A 25,091-nucleotide genomic window follows, 5' to 3' on the forward strand; every position below is an offset into this window, starting at 1 on the left:
CTCTGAAGCTGGGCATGCACACCACACCACTCTCGTAGAAATTCATAGACTTTCAGCCTGATCTAAGGGGTTTGTCATGCAGTTTAGAGCAGGATACAAAAGCTGAATAGTACTGAATTAGCTACTCACGGCTCTCCTCAACGATTTGAAACAGTATGTAAAGACTTTAAAATGCATGCACAGCATAAAAAGTTACAAAATGGTTGACACCTTAAGTGAGACTCTTGGAAACGATGAACTGTAACTAGACTGAATGAAGCTATACAGTTTTTATTTGTACTTTTCTGTATACCCTGATCTAATTTATGTTTAATATCTCTTTCTGTTTGTATATTTATGGTTGAGCACCTGTCTGTTTTTGTTGTAAAAAGTACTCAATAAAATTTCTATTTAAAAAAAAAAAAAAGCTACTCACAGCTCGTTGGATGGATTTTCAAGAGTACCTGGATGCAGCCGAGGACCTCAACCTCACACTGGAAGTTTGATGAGCATCGCTGTATCTCGTCTTCTAATACCAGAAGTCACTTGAACTGCATGGCTTCAGCTGCATCCAAGTCCCTCTCTGGATTTTTGTCATGTGTTGATGTTTCAACTGTACGACTGCACACATTCACACAGTGAGAGCAGACTCTTCTGCAGACTCCTCATTCCCATTTTTTTCCTTGTAAACTGTAAGATATTGTCTGAAACCTACGTGACAACAGCAGGAATATCTGTCTGATGTGCCTTCCCTGTCTGTCATAAAAGACATGAATGAGCAGGAAATATCCATGGACCTCCTACTGACAGTAATGATGGGTCGTTCATGAACGAGCCAGTTCTGACAGACAGCTCTTTTATGTGATTGACAGGAGTTACTGGTGATGCTGTGTATCTGTTGTGTTTTTTCACTGTTTGTAGCCATTTCAGCCATGCAAACAAACCAATAGATGTGACTCCATCCTCTCTGTGACTTTTCAAAGGACATTGACATTTGTCACAGTCTGTACTGACTTCACTTGTCCAGTGAATGCTAAGGTCGAGCCTGTCCATAAAACTGTACACTATGAGCACATAAATCCTAAGTGTTTGATTTATCTTAAAAACAAATGGAGACGGTTTTTGATCCCAGCAGAGTGGGAGATCATCAGTCTCTGGTCATACAAAGTGAACCCATCACACAAGTCTGCTCTTGCTAGTACCCTGGAGTTCACATAGACACACACTCAGCTGGAGGACCCATTGGGAGTTTATAGACGAGATGGCAACATCAAATGTTTTTACGTGGACTGAGTTCAGCAGAAGGTAATGTTACTGTTTTATACTTGTGTCCTTGAAAGCATCAATAGATGGGGATAACAGGTGTGGTCACTTCATCTGTTCGGTTAGAATTACAGATGAGTCGTCTGGGATAAAAATCATGAGTATCAAAAAGCAGCCTTCTCCACAAACACTCTATAAAAGCTTAGACTACATGAATTCAGCCTGATTTTGGCCTGACTGCAACGTTGCAGCTCATTGTTGAATGTTGAGCCTGATTATAAGAACAAACAACAAACAGTCTTGTAGTGTGAAATGATTAATGATGCATCCAAGATGCCCCACAACCACAAATCAGAAAGACTAGCATGTCAAAATTTTTCTTGCATCGCAATCTAGTTTGACACCCTGATCTATCGTCAGTGACATAAATCCTAACATGTTACCCACTCCACGATGAACTCACACACAGTTGAGGAGACAGTGGCAACGTCAGCATATGATGAGCAGACATGTCACACTTTTACGGTGCCCAGTCTGTCGACCAATACAGGACAAGAGCATAAGGCCCGTTGTGAATGGCCAAAAAGATTGTGTATCCTGAGCCAGCCTTAAGGCAGCCACAGAAAATTGTATCTGATCTGGCCCACATTCTTCTCTCTGATTATCAACTTTTACCCTTGGACCAAGCTGAACTGATACAAACATTAATTTGTGCCATTTTTGAATAATGTGATGTAAGATGTGTCAACGAGGAAGTGCAATGTGTTAGCACGTCACAGCTGAAGGATGATTTTCATGTTCATGTGTATAACTGTAAGATAGAATTGTTAATGTAATGGGATGCACCAATCTCTATTTATGTGTTATTGATTTTTAATCAGACAAATTTCCCTGTTGGGACATTAAAACACATTATATTGCCAAAAGTATTCAATTGTGTATCTAAATAATTGAAATCAGGTGTTCCAATCACTTCCATGGGCACAAGTGTATAAAATCAAGCACCTAGGCATGCAGACTGTTTCTACAAATATTTGTGAAAGAATGGGTCGCTCTCAGGAGCTCAGTGAATTCCAGCATGGTACTGTAACAGGATGCCACCTGTGCAACAAGTCCAGTCATGAAATTTCCTTGCTCCTAAATATTATAACAAAGTGGAAGCGACTGGGAACGACAGCAACTCAGCTATGAAGTGGAAGGCCACGTAAAATGACGGAGTGGGGTCAGCAGATGCTGAGGCGCATAGTGCGCAGAGGTCACCAACTCTCTGCAGTGTCAATCGCTACAGACCTCCAAACTTCATGTGGCCCTCAGATTAGCTCAAGAACAGTACGTAGAGAGCTTCATAGAATGAGTTTCCATGGCTGAGCAGCTGCATCCAAGCCATACATCACCAAGTGCAATGCAAAGCGTCAGATGCAGTGGTGTAAAGCACGCCACCAATGGACTCTAGAGTAGTGGAGATGCGTTCTCTGGAGTGACGAATCACAGTTCTCCATCTGGCAATCTGATGGACGAGTCTGGGTTGGCGGTTGCCAGGAGAACGGTACTTGTCTGACTGCATTGTGCCAAGTGTAAAGTTTGGTGGAGGGGGGATTATGGTGTGGGGTTGTTTTCAGGAGCTGGGCTTGGCCCCTTAGTTCCAGTGAAAGGAGCTCTGAATGCTTCAGCATACCAAGAGATTTTGGACAATTCCATGCTCCCAACTTTGTGGGAACAGTTTGGGGATGGCCCCTTCCTGTTCCAACATGACTGTGCACTAGTGCACAAAGCAAGGTCCATAAAGACATGGATGAGAGAGTTTGGTGTGGATGAACTTGACTGGCCTGCACAGAGTCCTGAGCTCAACGCGATAGAAAACCTTTGGGGCAAATTAGAGCAGAGACTGAGAGCCAGGACTTCTCACCCAACATCAGTGTGTGACCTCACAAATGTACGTCTGGAAGAATGGTCAAAAATTCCCATAAACACACTCCTAAACCTTGTTGAAAGTCTTCCTAGAAGAGTTGAAGCTGTTATAGCGGCAAAGGGTGGAACGACGTCATATTAAACCCTATGGATTAAGAATGGGATGTCAATTAAGTTCATGTGTGAGTCAAGGCAGGTGAGCAAATACTTTTGGCAATATAGTGTATTTATCTTACATAAGATTCAGCTGTACAATGTAAACTTCCCACCACAGCTACCATAGACTCGGCCAAAAATTCACAATGTATGGATGGCTTTGGAGAGCCAACAAAGGATCAATTGTGCTGCAGGAGAGTTGCATCCTCACAATTCTCAAATGACGGCAGAAATAGACTGACTACTGACAGCATGATGATGAAGATTTGTCAATAGAGCTCATGGGTTAGATTAGTTTACGAGAAAACTTGAAAGAGCCAAAGACAGCAGACTGAGCACACTGGGTGAAGTTTGCATGTAATAAAAGAATACATTTAATACTGGATGTGTTGCTTTATTGGTTTGTTATGTAATCCACACTGAGTGGTTTCACCCTGGCCTTGCAACAGAAAGAAAAGAGTCCATAAAAAAGTAAAAAGCAAGAGATGGGTTTCATGCACAAAACAAGCGGTTAACAATTTCCTGTGACAAACAAGGTCAAAGACTGGTTGCTGTAAATCTTTCAGCTGCAAAAAAAAAAACATATTAAACATGATGTTTTTATAGCACTAAAGTAGAGAAACTCTTTGGCCCAAGGGTTTTATCATGGTGCATCCACTTTAAGGATAAAATAACAAACAATGTCATCTTGTTAAGCCACCATTTGGACCATGAAGGATACAACTGTTGGATTTAATGCCATAAGAACAAAGAGATCATTTATTCATTGTAATATTTGAAAATCTACTTAGTCAAATAGTAGATGTTTTGTTACAGTTGTGGTTGTAGACCGATGTTGAATTTCAACATCTTCAATATAAAATGTCTGAACTGATTTCTAAGTATATAATTTCACTGGCGTACAGCCTCACAACTTCTATCCAAACAAACAAAGAGCCACTATTGATGCATTCATGCTACAAAACTTGTTAGTACATAAGTATGTTATGCATTAGACCCTGAGAGTGCTGCAGATCATTTTACACTTTTTCTTTTTAACAACCTAATTCACTTTTTAACATTTGGTGTTGGCTGAGAGGGGGAATTTGAGTACCATGAAAAACTGCCTTCTTTTTGAACCCCCATGAAGCTGAGGAAAATGTGTAACATTTTTCTTTTGGGGAAACATGCCTTTCCTGGGAAAGCTTTTGATGCATTGTGGCTCTTTGTTGGGTCATATAGCTGTTACAGAGAAGATCCACCGTGGATAAACTTTGGTATGCTGGATTCCTTTTAGCTGGAAATGATTATAAATTCAGCTGATGTACTGCCAACACTTAAATGTTGTAGACAGAAACACATGTACATCATCTGCATACATATATCACAGGATGAGTCAGAACCTCTAAGGTAGTGTTGTCCAGTCAGTTGTTCTCTCTGCATGTAATATAGAAGCCTGACTCTATGAACATCCTGTGTTCTGGGGCAGCTATGACTCAGTGGTGGAGTTGGCCATCTTCCTGGTAGAAAGTTTGGGGGTTTGATCCTGAGTTTCTGCATGTCAAAGTGTCATTTGGTGAGACAAAGTGAATAGTTTATGGTTGTACTGACAGGTGCATTATATGTACAAAAGTATTTGGCCATCTGACCATTACACCAATAGGCACTGTAATGACTCTGTATACAAATACATGTACTTTAATATGGACTTGGCCCCCCTTTTGAAGCTGTGGGAGGCTCGTGGGATTTTGTGCCCACTGTTCTGTAGAGCATTTATGAGGTCAGGCACTGATGTTGATTTGCTTTAACTTTATAACTGGATAGCCCCTTGAGATGAACCATCTCATTTTAGAGGGGGTCCAATTTGTGATTATTCCATAAGTTCCTTATTTTATAGGTTTTTACAAACAAACACAAGCAATAAACCCTTCTATATTATAACCAAGACAATATTGGAAAAAAATTAGAGTGGAACATTTTTGAAAAACATCTAATTGTAATGATTTTGACTCATATTGCAAATTGGGTAGGAATTGATGTACTAAAGGCAGTTATAATTTTTTTATGTTGTTCTCATTTTTATTAAGAAAAACGTACAAAAAAGTTGGATTTTTATAGGCTATTCTAAAAAAAATTTCCTGTGGATGATTGCTGGATCTGTTATGCATAGCATCTCTGCTGCCTGCAAAAAAGTTTGCTAATTTGACACAAAATTCAAGTTATAGAAATATTGTACCCTCTGCAATTTGAAAATATCAGCAGGCCATATTGCTATATAACCTAATTTACAATTAACTGCCCAGCCCCAGTGGTCTCCCACTGTTTTAAAATCATTTAAGTTTTGAAAATCGTCTGGTGTGTGGCCAGCCTAACCAAATGCTTGTGGTATCTACTGTATTGGCCCGGCTTTATCTTGTGGCTTTATTAATGTTCTGTTGCAGCTCCAAATATTTCTATGAACATATTCCATCAGCTGAGGATCTAAACTGACCATGGTTAACATCAACAAGATGTAACTAATTCAACACAGCACTTTTGAGCTGAAACAAAGCCTTTCCTGTTTACGTGGCTTTTTGCACCATGAGCATTACCAGTCACGTCTGCTCTGTGGTTTGTTGGTCTTCCTCTTCATGGCTGCGTTGCTGTTGTTTCTAAATGCTTCTATTTACAAATAACACTTACAGCCGACTGTGGAATATTGAGCAGGGACAAAATTTCACGAGCCATCTTGCAAAGGTGGCATCCATTACAGTATCACGCTTGAAGTCTGGGAGCTCTTCAGAACAAACAATTTTTGTATCACAAATTTTTGCAAATGGAGACTGCATGGCTAGGTGCTTGATTTTATGCACCTGTGGCAACAGGTCAGATGACTAGAAAAGCCCCATAGAAGTCTGTAGCCATATGCATCTGTATAGGGCCTAGTCCTGTGTTCTATGACATTGTGCAAAAAATGACTGCTGCTTTGTGTTTCTGTAGGCCTGTTTCTGATCCTGCCTGTTCAGATGACCCAGACGCCAGCCAGCATGTGCACGCCACTGAAGACCCTCAACGACAGCCTCAGCAACAGGCGGCGCTACATGGTATGTGAAAGCATGCCTCTGTTAATGTGGAAGCAGCTGGCTTTCGACTATTGTCTGCAAAAATTGCTCATAACCTTTCTTTAATTTTACCGTGTTGGTAAAACATGGGTGAATCCTTCAGAGACAGGTTAGTAATTAAAGGTTGCAGGCTTCAGGTTTCAAAGGACAGACGGTGAGAAACCTTAGACTTTGTTAGATTGCACTTGCCTGCCCTTATCACTCTATACCAGGGCTTTTCAAAGTGTGGGAGAGTGAACCTGCCTTGGGAGAAAATTATTCATTCAGTAAACCCCCACCCCCATAAAGATTCAGATTGAAAAACAAACTTAAACAACCATATTTCCAGACACTTATGTCTAATTTTAAACATTTTTAACATTTTTATATCATTGATATTTTGGTCTGCCAATGTTCTTCGACATCCGTCTTTCCCAGGCAACCAGTTTTTTCCTTTCAGTAATGAATTTATTGCCAATACTACCTGTTTTTTATGCTCTACGCTCTTATTTAGTGGGAGCTATAAATTTTCATCTGTACATTTGATGCAGGATTGCATAACAACAGACAGCAGAGCAGAAGTTAGCAAAGCAAATCACCTTTTTTTCTGGTTTATGGTTCTGTGCCTCCCCAGAAGTTCTTGCAGCACCCCCCCCCCCAGGGGAGGCCCACCTCACACTTTGAAAACCACTGCTCTATACCATATTTTAAAATTTCCATGCTCCAAAGATTATTCTTACAATCATCTGTTAGACATGACATGTAAAGCAGCAATATATTGTATGTAACAGAGTTAAATAGTTAAATGCACTAGCTTTGAAAGTAAATGTAATTATGTAATCTATGGTCATAACATATGAGCTACTACTACAGCTCTCTTACTAGGAATAATAATTTCATTGTCTTTATTTTTGTTCTTGTTACAGAAGCACAACTTTCCCATCAACTATACCATCAGAGTTCATCATAATGAAATCTTTAAAGTGTCCAGCATCAGCAAAATGGTACGTGCCACATCACAGTCTCATACTATAATAAGTGGATTGTTCTGATTTATGCCTCCGATATGTCCGCACACTGCAGGCACACGTGAACCAGATCTGATTATTTGCACATTCACAATGTGACTCATATCTAATTTCTTTTTGACTATGCTTGTCACATGGAATCTGATCTAGTTAAATCACATTTTAACCACATTTATACATGGTTGTTAATCAGTTAGAGTTCTGCTCTTGTCTCACCAGTTCTGTTTAAGTTCTATCATAAATGTTGGTGTCAAGTCCACACTAAACTCTCCTAAATGTTGAAAATGGCTAACCTTTCTGTTAACCTCAGAGAAAGCCTTATGATAGAGTGATAACTAAAGCCTGCACCCTTAACCCCCCAACAGTGGCCTTGAGTGAAGTCGTAAACTGAAATATGATGTTATTTAACAGCACTATATTGTGAAGATGAAATTATCTCCCCCAATGGAAAAAAAAAGCAGGAGCTAAAACCTATTCATTTCAAAGGGATTTATTCTATGGCAGAGAATGCACTGCAGACGCCAAACACCTGGTAAACCCCTCTGCTGCTCCTTAAACCAAGATATCCCACCTTTCAACATAATCACCATGACAACTTTATTTCACCTAGGACTTTAAGCCTGTATGGAGCTAGGCATAAGATATAAGTAATAACTTCTACCATCTTTTGAAGCTTTCTCAGCTGGAGCAACGTTGCAGAACTTTTCCAATGTGACCTCAGTCTGAACAATTAGATCTAAATGCATGCTGTTATGTTATGACTCTGGCTCTGTTTACATTTTGCATCAACAAAGCACTTAGGGCTTTGGAATACCAAGTGACTTTATTTTAAGAGACAGTATGGTGCAGGTGCATCCTAGAAATTAGAATATCATTCAAAAGTCCGATTTGCAAAGGCTGCCTTCAGCCTTCATTCTCTCACTCCGGCTCAGTATACACAACTGTGATCATGGGGGAAGACTGCTGACTTGACTATTGTCCAGAAGACGATCACTGGCTCCCTTCAAAAGGAGAGTAAGCCACAGGAGGCCAATGCGGAAAGGGCTGGCTGCTCTCAGAGGTCATTCAAAGCTTATTAATGGAAAGCTGACTGGAAGGGAAAAGTGTGGTAAGAAAAGATGCACAAGCAACAGGAATGAGCACAGCCTTCAGAGGATTGTTAAACAAAGCAGATTCAAGAACTTGGGGGAGCTTTACAAGGAGTGGACTTTATCTGGACTTTATCAAGTCCAGAGTCAATGCTGTCAGCAGTCCACCAGGAGATTTTACAGCACTTCCATCTGCTCAGGACCTTTATGGAGACATTGATTTCCTTTCCAGCAGGACTTGGCACCTGCCCACAGTGGAGCCAAAGCTACCAACTGGTTTGCTGACCATGGTGTTACTACGTTTGACTGCCCAGGCAACTGGCCTGACCTGAAATCTGTAGAGAATATCTGGAGAAATGTCAAGAGGAAGACGTGAGACAGCAGACTCTCCCATACAGACGAGCTGAAGGCTGATGTCAGAGCAACCTGGGCTTCATACACTCCAGCAGTGCCACGGACTGATATGCTTCATGCCATGTCACATAGATTCAGTCATTTGTGCAGGAGCTCCAACCAGTTACTGAAAGCATAAATGTTTCCAGAAGATGAACGTTTCTGTATTTGGATTCAAATGAATTTGGATGCTTTTTTGGACTGATATTTTGTGATATTATAATATTTTAGGATATTGCTTTTTGGTAAGTGGAAAGCTGTAATTGTCTAATCTTGCAAAGCAGATGGATTTGCCCATTTCCGTATTTCTCACGGGCGAATCCATCTTGCAAACTTCCCATCTGAACAGTTTGGGCCCTGTTAGAAAGTGACAGAACCAATCAGCATTTAGGGGCAGTACTTTCGAGTCGTGACATTCCCATCACTTTGAGTGAAGCAGCCATGCTTTTTTTGACTAGTAGAATACAGTGGATCACATCGGTTGACAGTCTTTAATATGTGCCAGTATGTATTACATCTACACAACTAATCCAATTTGGACAAAGTCCACCTCTGTATGTGGTCAGAGCTATAGGATATGAAACTGTTTTCACTATTCACTAAGGTGCAGCCACACAACCATGAAGGATTACCAGTTGGTATCCATCTGCCCAAAAGCAGATATAAATACCTGTTTATAGATTGTTTAAACCGGCTATCTAAGTGAGATTTATCACAGTTAAACACTTGCAAGACATGTGAGGGCATTTGTGACTCCCAAACATAGAGGACTACAGTGATGGAGGTAGTCAGTGGAAGGACGGTGAAGTGCAAGGCCTAACAAGTATTGGGGATGACACTTCTTAACAAAACTTAAGGGGATGTTTAAGAGCATAATGTGCTGCGTGTGTGACGTCTTTGATGTCATTCCTTTGTTCATGTGGGTCAGGTCAGGACCGTGACCAGTTCTCACGGGAATGTGATAGAATGTACCACTTTTAAAAAGTCATGTGGACAGCAGAACAAAAAAAATCATATCTGAGCAATAAATCAGAATATAGCACTGAGGCGTGCCGTGTTAATGTAGTCCATGTCTCTCAGGCTCTCAGCTACTGACTCTATCCTATGGGGCTGGATGAAAAAAAGCTTAAAAGAGGATCATCATCAAATTTGAATTACTTCTTGATTTCTTTAAAACAGCAATTGCAGATTAAGTTCATCTTAGATGGATTTTTTTTTATGTGATCATCAGTGCTGTCTCTTAGCTGAACTGTCCTTCCTATTCACATTACTTGTGAACCTTTTATTCCTTTCATTTCAGTCACATCACTCTCACTGTCAGATCTGTGCTTTAAGGAATTACTGAAATTGATTGTCTAAAAAACTAAATATATATAAGGGAGAAGGGCCTTAGTAAAAGAGGTCACCAAGAACCTGATGGTGACTCTGACTGAGCTCCAGAGAGCCTGTGTGGAGATGGGATAAAGTTCCAGAAGGATAACCACCACTGCAGCCCTCCACTGATCTGGGCTTTATGGCAGAGTGTCTAGATGGAAGCCTCAGGTCAATGCAAAACACATGAAAGAAAGCTTGGAGATTTGAACAAACTCCATTTGAAAGCGAAGTGGGCTTCCATGTGTTTTGCACTGAGGAGAGCTTTTCTGCTTTAATCCCAGATTAGTGGAGGGCTGCAGTGATGGTTGTCCTTCTAGTATCCAAAAGCCATGCTTCATCCCTGGTAGATTTCACATTTTGTTTGTCACATTTTGTCTTTGTATGTTCTAAATGCTGAATATCGCTCCTGTCTTCTCCTGCCCTTTCCTGAAACATTCAGAAGTCATATGTGGAGGGGTTGGATGAACTGGTTCTCCAGAGGCTGTGGTTCCAGGTCAACCAGGGTGTTTTAAAAAAGGTAAGAATCTTTTCTGTTTTAGATTTACTCTGTTTGACCACAAGCAGTCTGCACCATGTTTTTGATCTAACAGCATTACCTACAGTCATGGACGAAAGTATTGGCACCCCTGGAATTTTTCCAGAAAATACACCACTTCTCCCAGAAATTGTTGCAATTACAAATGTTTTTGGTATACATATGTTTATTTCCTTTATGTGCACTGAAACAACATAAAAAAACAGAAGAAAAAAGTCAAAATTGACATAATTTTACACAAAACCCAATAAATCGGCTGGACAAAATTGCCGGCACCCTCAACTTCATATTTGGTTGCACACCCTTGGGAAGAAAACTGAAACCAATCACTTCCTATAACTGTCAACAAGCTTCTTACACCTCTCAACTGGAATTCTGGTCCACTCTTCTTTTGCAAACTGCTCCAGGTCTCTCAGATTTGAAAGGTGCCTTCTTGCAACAACAATTTTGAGATCTCTCCATAGGTGTTCAATGGGATTTAGATCCAGACTCATTGCTGGCCACTTCAGAAATCTCCAGCGCTTTGTCTCCAACCATTTCTTGGTGCTTTTGAGGTATGTTTGGGGTCATTGTGCTGCTGGAACCATGACCTCTGACGCAGACCCAGCTTTCTGACACTAGGCCCTACGTTGCAGCCCAGAATATTTTGATAGTCTCCAGATTTCATGATTCCTTGCACACAGTCAAGGCAGCCAGTGCCAGAGGCAGCAAAACAACCCCAAAACATCTCTGAACCTCCACCATGTTTGACTGTAGGTACTGTGTTCTTTTCTTTGTAGGCCTCATTCTGTTTTCTGTAAACAGCTGAATGACGTGCTTTTCCAAAAAGCTCTACCTTAGTCTCATCTGTCCACAAAATGTTCTCCCAGAAAGATTGAAACTTACTCAGGTACATTTTTGCAAACTCCAGTCTGGCTTTTTTGTCTCTTTGTCAGCAGTGGGGTTCTCCTCAGTCTCCTACCATAGCGCTTCATCTCATTAAGATGACCACGTATGGTCCCAGCTGACACTTTTGCACCCTGAGTCTGCAGGACCGCCTGAATTTGTGTGGAAGTTGACTGAGGATGTTTATCCACCATTCTAACTATCCTGCGTTGCATTCTTTTGTCAATTTTTCTCTTCTGTCCATGTCCAGGGAGATTAGCCACAGTTCCATGGGTTATAAACTTCTTGATTATATTTTACGCACGGTGGACAAAGGAATTTCTAGATCTCTGGAGATGGTCTTGTAACCTTGAGATTGTTCATATTTTTCCACAATTTTGATTTTTAAGTCCTCAGACAATTCTGGGCTCTTCTTTCTCTTCTCCATGCTTGGTGTGACACACACAGGCACACAACACAAAGGTTGAGTCAACTTTTAGACATTCTAACTGGCTTCAGGTGTGATTTCTAGATTGCCAGCAGCTGTTACTGCCACAGGTGAGTTTAAATGAGCATCACATGCTTGAAATAAAATGATTTACCTGAGTGATTTTTTAGTCATCATTTTCTTTTGTTTGATCTGTCAAGACATATTTAAACAGTCAAAGTAATAGTAAGCAATAGTGAGACATTTATTTTTTAATCAAACTTGTCTTCTTTTTGAATGTATGCATTCTGTTTCATCTTTGAAGGTTTAAAAACTGAAGGTTTGAAACTGGTTTGGAATATCTGTGACATAGTTGGTATCACTTTGTGTTTTAAACTCTTTATTTTTGAGTATTTCACATACTATAAGGAATCCACATAATCTGTACATGCTTTCAACCAACCACAAGTCACTCATCATTTAGTTAAAGACATTTAGTCTCACAGATATTGGGTTTCATTGCACATCATGTGGTTTACATGGCAGATCCTTTGGCTTCACTCACAAATGAAATAAATGGAGTGTTTTAGTTTGTTGGAGCTATAAACTTCTGGCAGACTGTATTAAGGATCTGTTTGTGTGGTGGCCAGCCCAGTATATGACCACAGAAAGTCTATAAGTACAGTGGGGCTTGTGCTTATGTGCATGTGAGGCCAACCAGCCCAATTACAAAGGCCTGTGTCCCCAGGTGCTTATCACCTGCATTTATTGTTGCTGGATTATGAAAGTTGACTAATGTTTTTTCTCTGGAGTATACATATGGTTTTTAAATAGCTTTTTTTGCTTCAAGGAAACACCACAAAGAAAATTCACAAACCATGTAAGGAATCCTGTCCCCACATAGGCACCATCTGAAAACAGCTGAAAATCATTTGAAAGGACGAGTCAGATTGGTTTCTCTTTTACCAAAATCAGAAGTGCTACCTCTTCTTGATTGGCTAGTGAGGGAGAAGTGACATTGACAAGTGAAGTGTTGTTCCAGAAGTTGAACTGTGTTCAACTAAGAGCTCTGTGAGCGTGACAATAAAAACAGTTGATGCTAAGGACATTTTTTCCACCCAGGATGCTGCACACTGTAAATGCTTGTTTTGAGAATGAGCACTGCTAGTGCTAAAAGTGCGGACTGCTGGCCAACTGTGGACACAGGCTGAAAACCCAAACTTTCACTAAGGTGAAAAGCTCTTGCTACAACATCCCTGACTTTGTGAGAGAGACAAACAAGTGTGACTGAAATAGACAAATGTTGGAGAGAAATTGCAGATGCAGTTAGTAACAGCTGGTAGCATTAGCAGTTTGGACTGACAAACAAACACAGTACAGTAAATACAGTATGGTTTTTAACCGTCATCTTTCTGGGTGTAGTCTAGCCCCAATCCTTCTCCTTCCAGCATCACCACAGTTGTCGTAATTATTTACTTTGTGATGTCATGTCTGTTGGTCGAGTCATGGCCAGAATTTATGGATCTGTGATCACCTAATCTGACATAGTGCCAAAACAATGTGCGGTCTGACCTCGACTTAATCTAAGTGTGACCTGCAGTGTAAAAAAGTGTTTTGAGTAGAAAAGCACAACACAAGCTCAGTAACATTTACAATTTTAGAAGCAGTGCAAACAGACACAAACCAAAATCAGATATGAACAAAAACAAATCTGAATTGAGCATTAGGTTTTACAGTGTAAAGGCTTTAGGACTTTGGCAAACCATGCTGAGCTCCATTATACACAAATAGAGAAAACTTAGCCTACACAAAGTACTCCAAGATGATAAATACTTAAGGTACCCAAGCATGCTCCTCGATGAGAATTTAAGTATTAGACTCTTTGTTTTCTCTCAGCATGACTGTGAAGGACATGAGGAGTAAAGTACAGCTTAATAAATTATACTCAGGATTGAAATATCAAAGGAACAGATATTTTGACATAAAAACAATGTCTAGCCTGCTCTTTGTAGATTAATGTCCACTGGTATTATATAACTGCATAATACAATTGTATTCTACAGGGATTATGAAATAAATGGAATTGATACTTTTAATCCAGCATCGCACTGGAATAACACGGCTTTCCACTGCATTTGTCTACTATTGTTTTCTTTCATGCACACAATCACATTTGCGTGCAGAGGAGCCGGTCTTCTGCTTCATTTCAATCCTCAGAAAGCTGTCTATTTATATATCTGGCAGATTTACACAGTGCAGCCTAGCGAATTGACAACATGATTGTCAAGAAAGCAGTAAACACATCAGCCATCACGTTCTTAGAGAATCTGCCTCCTGGGAAGTGTTGGGAATCATAAACTGAGGGATTCTGCTCATCCTCCTCTGCATTTCTCTTGAGCTGCTCGAACAGACATAGGCTGCGGTTTGTCAGAGATAATTGTTTTTTGTTGGTAGAAATATCTAAACATTGATCCATTTCCTTCTCACCCCCATGCTGATCAGTGGTCATACAGTATACAGATGACAATTAGGCAAATATTTATGAGAGTGAATGACTGCAACCAATCAAAGTTGAAAATCATACAGCTGTTAATAAGCCCATTATATTTGAGAATGGGTGGTAGGGATGTAATGCTACTCTCATCTCACAATCTATGGCATGTATCACGAGTATGGGTTCATTATATGATTTTATCACAACTTTTTAAAGTTTCCCTGGCTTCAAATTGATTTTCAAAAACCTATATTCACAGAATGCAAGACACACAACTTCTTTCTGGAGATCTTTTTTATTACTTTGTTATTCATAGTGCATCTTGATCCCAGACATCATATGATGTTATGAAAGCGTGTCCCATGCCTTGTTTTTATACCATCTCAAACCCCTCTAAGTCCCAAACTGCCTGCCTGACATCATTAAAGTCTGTGAGGGTTCAGCGCTTTGGCTTAAGGGGGGCAATGGGATTGACCAAAAGGTGCCATACAAGTTCAATAAGTTTACATGCACACGCTCTAAAGAGTCAAGCCATATTGCTGTCTGGGGTTTTCAATTATTTGTTTAATCATTTCACAATTGACAAAGGTCCTGGACAAAGCAGGACTGTGAGAAAGTGCTTCGCCTGTACATTCTTTCAGTCCAAGTCTAACTTTTGTATCTTTTACTTATGTCTAAAACATTGATTTAATTTGCAGTTTGTATTTACCCAACATTCCCAATCTCCAAAGTCTAAACATCTGCAAGGGATTTTAAACTGCGTTATCCTCTAAAATCTGTTTTATATGTGGGCTGCACACTTCTAACATGACATGTAATAAAGGCTATGCAGTTCTTCACATTTCAGGACGACTACACTATAAAAACACATACACGCAAACAAACACATCTCATTACACCAATTTAAGCCACATTCCAGTTAAACTTCTAATTCCGCAAAATAAAACACAACGATGATGAAGGTCTGAAATGCTTGTCGGAAATATTTTAAAAAACTACAATGGGACAACAAATCTTTTTCTCCTTAATTGTATTACTACCCCCATTCCTAAAAAGTCGGGTCACTCCGATAAATGTCAATAAAACAAAATGCAATGTTTTGCAAATCTCATAAACCCAACAAGATACAGATTTTGAAACTGAGAAATTTGAACATTTCAGGAAGAATATCAGCTCATGTTAAATTATATGGCAGCAAAACATAAAAAAAATTGCAATGGGGCAACAAAAGGCTGAAAACACAAGAAAAACAGCTGGAGGAGAAATGTGCAACTTATTTGGTTAATGGCAACAGGCTAGTAACATTACTGAGCGTTTTTGGGAGGGACCATCCAGCTTGTTGTCAGCACCGTTGAAAAGCCTGCATCTCTTATGGTATGTTGTTACATTAGTGTCTATGGAGTGGGCAGCTTACACACCTGGAAAGGAAGGCCTTGCATATTTCAGCAATAAAAAGTTCAACCACATACCACATCAATCACAACGACATGGCTTCACAATAGAGCAGTCTGTGTGTCGAACAGGCCTACCTTCATTTCAGACCTTTCACCAAAAAAAAAAAAACCTTTGGAGCATCATAAAACAAACAAACAAACAAACAAAAAAAAAAACACAGAGGTCAGACAAGAATTCACCATTCCTCTCCCAAAACTGCAGCAACAGGTCTCCTTACTTACCAGAAGTTTACAGATGGATTTTTAAAGGCATTCTCTGCCTTGATTTATAGAGGACAGTACATAGAGCGTGATACAATGATGAGAGTGGGAGAGGGACATGCAGGAAAGGAGCCATATGGCAGACCTGAGCCTACATACATGAGGCAACAGACAGTTTTTAAATGAAGAGAGGATGCTACTAAATGGTAAATATGGCCTGGTCCCTACTTTTTTAGATGTGCTGCTGCCATTAGGATTAGGAGGAGTCAATTTTTTAATTCCCGTACCCTCCCCAGATTTCACCGTGGTATACAGTATCTTTTTTTTTTTTAAACTTAAAATAAGATGTTTATCTGAATTTAAAGATGTCTTACAACAAATGTACTACAAATCAAATACACATGCTTGTATTTGAGTTTTTGCTGTGTATTTAATTTTGTAGCATATTCACTCTCATTGATGCAGAGGAAGTTAAAGGCTGGAATGAATCTGGAGCTTCTTGTTTGCTAATGTCAACTAATTAAACTTTCAGATAATCCGGGTTTTGCCGGAGAGACATCCTTCACGCCCATACACCGCTGAGCTGGAGAGACGTTTCAGGGATTTAGAGGGCGTCTTTGTACAGTCATATCCTGCTGAGGTAAGATAAAGCTCACAAATTTTACAGTTCATCAATGAAGCAGTTACATAAGAGAGGAATTTCCATCTCACTGTAAAGGTCAGGGGATTTATGGCAGGAGACGGATGTCACATTGACCTTATTTATTAATACTGGGATTAAATAACCTTCTCAACATAAAGTTCCAAATAGTTTACAGTCTGACAAGAGTAATGTGGCAGGAAATTAAGTACACTCTTTGACCAATCACTGCAGTGCTTATAGGGGATGTCTTGATGTAATAGATGGTAAGCCAGTCTGCTCAATTAAATCTGTCTGTTGTGCTTCCTCATTCATGCTGGTATTTTATCTTAAATCAAACGTCCCCATTCAGTCCATTCAGTTTGACTCTGAGTCCTCACTGACCTCTGTGCTGCAGGATGGCAGCTCAGTGACAGCAGCATTTATTCTTTACTCAATAGAATGACTTCTGAAAGCCAGACATAACCCTCGGGATTACTTACCTGGATTTTAACACAGCTGTCTCCATTGGACAAATCACACAATAGTGCCTTGTGCTGAAGCAGACAGGGATTCCAGCTTGGTTAAATACCAGTTTGTGCCTGGTTTGTTCCCTTATTAGATTTAAATAGACTCCAACAAGTCCAGTCATAGCACGGTTATTTGTCTAATTTATGGTCAACAAATCCCATTATTCCCATTATAAGCCAATTTGTCAAGTCCAGATTTACATCCTTATTTCAAGACAGAACTGGTCCTACTGTACCACCTGCTGGTCATATGTCTCTGCAAGGTATACAATCGCCAGACAGTCAAAGTTTCATAGTATATAAAGACAGAGGGCTTGAGTGCTGTTTTTTTTACCTGTACCTCTAAAGTATATTCAGTTTATCCTGAAAACTGAGTGCAATATTGAAAGAAAATCTCTCAAAGCTTTCCTTAGATATGTTCAGAAGCAAGGGATGGACATGAGGCCCAAAGGCTATGACCTTCAGCCTCCAAAATGATAAAGATCTAGAGTGCCAGTGGACGTCGGTTGCCGACTTTTGCTCACCATGTGCCTTAGCAGTCGTCGGCCCCATTCTGTGATTCTATGTGGTCTTCTGCTTTGCGGCTGAATTGCTGTTGTTCCTGAATGCTTCCACTTTGTAATAATGTCACCTACTTGATTGTGGAATATCCAGCAGGAATGAAATTTCATAAGTTGTCTCATTGTATGGGTGTCAACCTTCAGAGTACCATGCCTGAAGTCACTGGGTTCTTCATAGAAACCCATTTTGTATCTTAAATGTTTGTAGAGACTGCATGGCTAGGTGCTTGATTTTCTACACCTGTGGCAACACGTCTGATTGAAGCACCAGAATGAAAAAAATAAGAGTTGTGGCCAAATACTTTAATCTGTATGGTGTATATTGAGGTAACATGTTTATCTAGACTTGTCAGGCAAATCTGGCCTATAATAAGTGTGATCAGTTTTACTGACTATAATATTTTTGTGTGCTGAGATCGAGTTTTTGCGGTGTGTCTGAGTGCAGCTTATATTTCCTGGATCTTCTGGTTCAGTATGCATGCGAAAGTGAACTTTGCCTTCCCCCTAAAAGGGTCTGAACTTCTGTTCCCTTAGTTTTCTCCAAATGTCAGTGGTGGATTGATGAAAGAGTTAAGTTTTTCTTTCACTGAAATATTGACAGAGAATGACTTTTTTGATGTCTCACTGCAGTTGATTTATGCAAAACAGCTCAAGCATTTGCTTTCTCATGCTTATCCATCCCAGCCGTCTCTGACTCTCACATGTGTTTCTTTGTATGTTTTTTTGGCTTGTGCAGGTGTTTCAGCAGGAGCTTCCAGAGACTATCCAGGATACGTGGGATCGTTTAACAGAGGAGCCTGAGAGAGTGCCGCCATCCAGCTGGAGATTGGCTACTCCCAAATCCCTCCTAGACAACCTGTGCCACACCATGTACTGCCTGTTCAGGGAGTGCTTTGCCAGCACAGAAGAACAGCGGGACTGTAAGTATAACAAAGGATGACGTGCTAAAATCTTGACCTCCTTCTGCCATAGACTTACATTCATTTAAGGCCAATGCCATCCCCTACAATTATGACTGTGTAGACGGATTTTTTCCTGAAATCAATTAATTGCCCAACATCGGGTCTCTTGGACTTTTATCTTTGTTGTCATTGTATCAATCAATATCATTTGATTTTTTTACTCATAAATGTTCCGAAGTTCATTAAATGAATAACCTAAAACGCCAGATGGATGTGGATGTGTTTCACACATCCATCTGGGAAAGCTTCAATAGGAAACATCTGAGAAAAGGCAGAGGCTTTGAAAAAAACTCAAAGCGTGATTGGGTGAATGTTCTGTCTGTCACATCTCTACGGGCCAATCAGAGCAACAAAACATGTGACGTAGCCGCTATTGAGCTGTGCATGCGCAGCTGCTGAGGAATAACGCAAAACATGGCAACTATAGATATGTAAGTACTCAACTTTTGTCGTTTTTGAAAAGAAAAAGTCACTGCTGTTCTTTGTTCTTCTTTTAACGAAGAAATGTTGTCAAGTTCTGACAAAACTGGCACTTTAGCAGCATCCACGCTAATCTCTTCCTCCATAACTGCACCAGCTCTTGCCGCTGCTTGTTTACGTCACGACTCTGCTGCGCCTGAAAGTACTGCCCCTCGTCACTGATTGGTCCTGTCACTTTCTAACTGGGCCCAAACGGTTCAAATGGGAGCTTTGCAAGATGGATTCACCAGTTAAAAACAAGGAAATGGGCGTATCCATCTGCTTTGCAAGGTTATGAATGAATTTAATAGTAACCATTTTAAAAAGATCATCTTTTGGTCAGTCATGGTTGTAAACCATAACTGTAAACCACCAGTTTATGGAGCATTAGGTCTTTTTAAAAGGTATTCATAAAAGCCTAATGGAAGTCAAAGGACACGTTTTACATTATAATAACACAAAATAGACTATTTTGATTAAAAATATATTTTATACTAAATACATCAGTATATCTTAAAAACGCAATGTATTATCCAGCCCAAGTAGGCTAAGTAGTGTAGTAGAGTCAGTGGTATAGCACAGGGTATATGGGGTATTCTGAGTACACCCTGTTCATTTTTTAGTCTTCATACAGAATAACAACTTTTACATACCCCAAAAAAACCATAAATCTAGAGCAGTGGTTCTCAACTGGTCATGCATCAGGACCCAGCACTACCCCCTTATCAGAAATTACAACCCAAATGGTTTTTTTAATTTTCATTTGCTTCAGTTTATTTATGAAAAGTGTTGTAGTTTAGACCCTAAACAGAACAAAACACGACTCAACAGAGAGACAGGACAATTCAAACTTGTTAAAAAGTGCATATATACAAAAAGCATGCATGCATACATTTAATTTTTATTCCCTTTTCCCTGGACTTCATCTGGACTGCATGAAATTTTAGTAATAAATTATCTTATTATCTGGGAAAACTAGCTTTGTTATTCCAAGAAAGTTAGACAGATAAGTGGGAATCCTGAGAAAATGAGATTGGAGACTGAAATATACCTGTTATCACAAGAAATGTAAGTCAAATTAAAAAAAATATCGATCTGTATCCTCTTAGGGGTTCCATACATTATAGACTTTTCTCCATTGTTTTTTTCCAGGCACTTGTTCACGGCCCACTAGAAAGAGCTCTGCAACCCACTTTTGGGTCTCGACCCACCACTTGAGAACCAGTGATCTAGAGTATACTCATTTCTGCACACCACTACACCTCTGAGTAGAGTTAAGCAGGAAGTTACCCTGATAACCACAAATCCTGCCTTGTGTTCTTCAAAACAGAGTAAAAAAACCACATGAATAGTTACCTCGAAAAGCACATGGATAGGCCAGATTCCATGTCTGTCTTTAGGCAGATCCAGCTTGCAAAGCTTTCATCTGAAATAAGTGCCAGGCCTGAGCACGGATCTGACCAATCAACAACATTTGAGGAGAACGAGGCGGTATCAGCAAGGTTAAGTTGTATTGGAGGCTGGTAGCAATGGCTGCCGCCGTTGTAGCACTGTAGCTGTAGTATAGCATCAGTTTTATCAGTGCTGGACCACATATCTTCACTAAAACAAGAGCAAAGAACCAAACAGAAAACTTTTCATGGTGGAAAATATGTTTTTGCCTCTCTCCAGACCTGCCTTGACATGAATTTGGAATAGTTGCTGATGATTTTAGATGTATTGTGAGCCAGTAATAGCTGCTAGTGGAGTGCTTGGCTCACTTGTAGCTTTCGCAACTGTTTTTTTAACAAATCTGGACGGAACTTCCTTCTTTTTTTGTAAGATAATGTTTTGGTTTTGCCCTTATTGAATAGGACAGCCAAAGAGAGATGAAAAACATGGGGAAAGAGAGTGTGGATGACATGAACCAAACATGCGCCAAGATCAGGAATAGACCCATGACCAGTGTGACGAGGACTATAGCCTCTGTATTCTGGTGCCTGCTCTACCCACTGAGCCAAACTGACACCCAGACAGCATCTCTTTGTTGGAAAAGGAGCAACGGAACACACTGAGAGCTTTTCTTGTTGGGGAAGATGTTTTGGATTTCTCTTCATTGGTCTCGATATGAGTTTTATCCACCAACAAGCTCCATTGTTTGTAGACTATGAGAGCACCTACATGCCGAGCTCACATTACTTACTGGAGCTGCACATGCCTACTGCCTCATTTGTCTTGTTGCTCTGATTGGCCCGTAATGAAGACAGACAGAAAGTTTGTCCCATCCTGCCCTTCCAAACACTTTGTGTGGAAAGTATCCTAGACTAATGTGAAATGTGTCCCATGTAATGGATATATTTGAATCATTCTACCTAGCATGTCAGGTAACATGAATTGTTTTTCAGTTTCTGTCAAACAGAAATATCTTAAGTATTTTAAATACTTTCATCCACAAGCTTTTTCTTCTTGCTTTGTGTCACTGTGGAGGTTGGTGTTTTGAGCATTTGAAATTCCAACATGTCAAAAATACTCCAAACACTCACACATTTCTTTTATGATAGGAAGAGCAACATAAAAACCAAAAAGACATGTTTATGAACTTTTGGATTAAACTAGTGGTTAACGGTTCCAATTCATAAAAAAAATATTTGAAATTCACAATACCAAAAATCCTATCCCAATGTCGAAATCCAGCAGTCTTTCTAACATTATAACTCATTTTTATGGTCTTTTGTTTTCATCTTTTATACACACCATTGACCTAGTCAGTTGATCTGTGCACAATAACACAGATGTTGTGGGTGTCGTGCTCAGAAAAGAAGTGCAAGAGAAAAGTGGTCAGGAATCAGTCAAATAAGTAAAATAAAGTTTGGCTAAAGTTAAAACATGGTAAGCAATCTTGTCAAGCTTAAACGTTCCCCATTCTACTGTATAACAGTCTGCTGCTGCTCAGATGGATCATGAGCACATCAATCAACGGGTCTGACTCGAATAAGACGCATGAACTGAAAAGACATTTAAGCTTTGCTTCATAAAAAAAAAAAAAACCTTGAGGAATATTTTATTATTAAAGAATACCAGAAGCTTGAACAACCCCTAAAAAAAGCTTTTTGATTGAAGTCATAAGCAGCACTTGTTAAATATCAAACAGGATTACTTTGGCATGCATGCAATATGTTTGCTAGGAATAACCCAGAGCTATAAATTGACAGGTATGAGGGTCATAGGTTCATAGCAGCATCCAAGAGGGGTGTCGTAGAGGGCTGACTGTATTGCAGGTCTATGAATAGTTGATGTTTAATTTTTTAGATGTTAGATACTCATTTTGGTGTTTTCCAGAATGATGGTGAAAACTTACACAAGTGTAAAAGAAAAAAATTTCATATTGTACTAAAATAAAAACTGGTACATCACCCCTGTATCAGTCGTAAAGGGGTTTAAATAAATACACTAAGGCTGTCCTCAAGTTTGTTCTTGGAAAGCAACTGAGTGATGAGCCAGGGTGCAGTTAGTACACTACCATAAAAACTCATAGAAAGAAACAACCCTGGGGAAATTCGTACAGGCATTGAGCGAGCTGAGACAAAGCTGGAGAAATACGACATGAACTCTTGGCTTTATATGATCCTAACAACACACATCTGATACAGGAAAGACCTTGATAGTAAAACTGTTTGCTTGTTGGGCTATTTCCTGGCTGGAATTTTCAGTTCGGCTTCTTGAAGACTTAAAAGTTTTCATATATAGGGATAAAAACATTAAGTGTAATATGTCAGTATGTGAGGAATAAGCCTGATATTTCACCTCGCCTTCACGTGTCCAGCTGTCTTGTTAATATACTTGATTGTACATAATGTGTAGCTGGAAGAACCTCCTAGAGGGCATACCAGAGGGCTCAGGCCGTATGTGTGGGATGTAAACTGCAAACATGGTAACAATGATAATGGTGATCATTCTGACTATTGTGCTAACTGTTGACCTTAGCTAAATACGTTTGTTGGGGTCATCATTGCAGTCATGCTGAGGACAGAAAAGGTCCTTATGACCCTTTCTTTAGTCAATATTAAAGAGTAAAAATCTATCACATGCTGGACTAAAGGTCATCAGTGATTCACCTGTCCTATCTCCATTATTTTGTTTTAGATATTTAGACATCGACTTCTAAATCAAACCTAATCAGTCCCAGCTAGTATGACTCAAGCCATGTTTCCATCAGGGGTCTGGTTTGATTCAGTTTGGTTTGGTATAGTTTGGTACACTAAACCCCAAAATAGTTTGCATTTCCACAGACACCCGTGCTCTCACTTAGGTGGACGAGGCTGTAAAAGCATGCATGTGAAGTCACAGACAGCGCAAGTCAGCTGTTCTAGCTGCAGAGTTATAGAAAGGATGAGTGACAGAAATCAGTCGGGAATAAGCAGTAAACAGCTTTATTTCAGCCGAAAGTGCTTTTTAAAAAAATAACTACATCTTAATGATGTTAACCGCTGTCAGTAAAGATCCTCAACTGATGGAATACTTGTACAGAGACGGTTTGAGTCGTAACGCTACATTTATATGTGAATTTATCTAGTCTAGAACAGTTTATATGACAAAACATGAAAGTTTAGAGCTGTACTGTGAGAATTCGCCACATTAGAAATAAAGTGAAAGTTCAGCTGCTCTTAAAATCAAGCTAGATTAAGTCAGAAATCCGGTGTTTAAGTTTTACGAGCCCGTTCAACAACCACAGAGTGATGTTTTCATAGGTTACCTAATGTAAGACTTGGATTAATAACTAGTTACAGATGAGAATGAACTGTTCAAAGGCTTTGTATTCACAAAACTTCTGCATTTATTTAGTTTCTCCTCCATCGCGGATGGATCAGGCTGATGTGAGCCTTTGGGCTCTGCTTTGTCTACTTAAAATCATCCAAATTAACGTCAGGAAACTTGATTTGTGGCCAGATACCAATATCCATAGACTAGGAAACAGTTTGGATCTCCATCGAGTCCAAATATTTCCCATTTAGGCACATATTGGTCCATTTTTCTCCCGTTTTCGCCTGCTTCTCACAGCACAGACTTCTATGTTTGAAGCCCGGAGGCGAGCAGCTGAGTCGTGCGTGCGACGTGACATCGGTGCAGCCCCTATTGTTGTGTGTGTAGCTCCACCTTTTTGGTACGGATAGGTAAGATTGGCACCCCTATGGAAGGGTGCCGAAAAGTGGGACAGTACGGGTCGGTTTTTTGGGACCCTTTCTCTATAGAAACGCCAAAAAAAAGCATGCCATACCGCACCGAACTGAGCCGGACCGCTTGGTAGAAACGACCTATTACATGTTTGTCTCCATGCAGCTGCTGTAATACATTGTGAAGATAGTTGAAAACTTGGTGAATAGTTTGCCTTTAAAACCTTCCCTCATTGTTGTTGGTGCTGGTTTGTACACTCTAGCATCCTCTCTGTCTCTAAACCACCCCTACCACACTTAGCATACTACATCTCTCATCGGTGTTGTGTTAGTTTTTTAAGGCTGTGCACAGCCAGCTGACACAAGTGATGCATGGAAGCCATCATGCATTCACATACTCATGGCTTACAGCAGGTATACACTCCCTGGAAGTATACACTACCTGGTAATGAAAGCTGAAATGTTGATCTCTTATCTCATATGCATCTTTTGATATCAGCCCCAAATGTTTTCAGTCTAGAGCAGACATAAAGGACTTGGCTGCTCTGCTGCAGTACTTTTGGAGGAGAGTGTATATCCAGCCTTGCA

The 25,091-nt window shown here is 39.9% G+C and overlaps 1 protein-coding gene across 1 annotated transcript in view; it reads left to right on the forward strand.

The window, feature by feature from the left end:
- il34 (interleukin 34) overlaps positions 1-25,091 on the forward strand; it is a 93,912-nt gene that overhangs the window by 62,229 nt on the left and 6,592 nt on the right. Inside the window, exons 3-7 of the mRNA XM_041796586.1 lie at positions 6,265-6,368; positions 7,292-7,369; positions 10,688-10,765; positions 16,756-16,863; positions 18,669-18,852. Coding sequence (XP_041652520.1) covers positions 6,265-6,368; positions 7,292-7,369; positions 10,688-10,765; positions 16,756-16,863; positions 18,669-18,852 — 552 coding nt within the window. The remainder of the gene's footprint in view (positions 1-6,264; positions 6,369-7,291; positions 7,370-10,687; positions 10,766-16,755; positions 16,864-18,668; positions 18,853-25,091) is intronic.

Source organism: Cheilinus undulatus, linkage group 9, assembly GCF_018320785.1.
Source record: "Cheilinus undulatus linkage group 9, ASM1832078v1, whole genome shotgun sequence".
Lineage (NCBI taxonomy): Eukaryota > Metazoa > Chordata > Actinopteri > Labriformes > Labridae > Cheilinus > Cheilinus undulatus.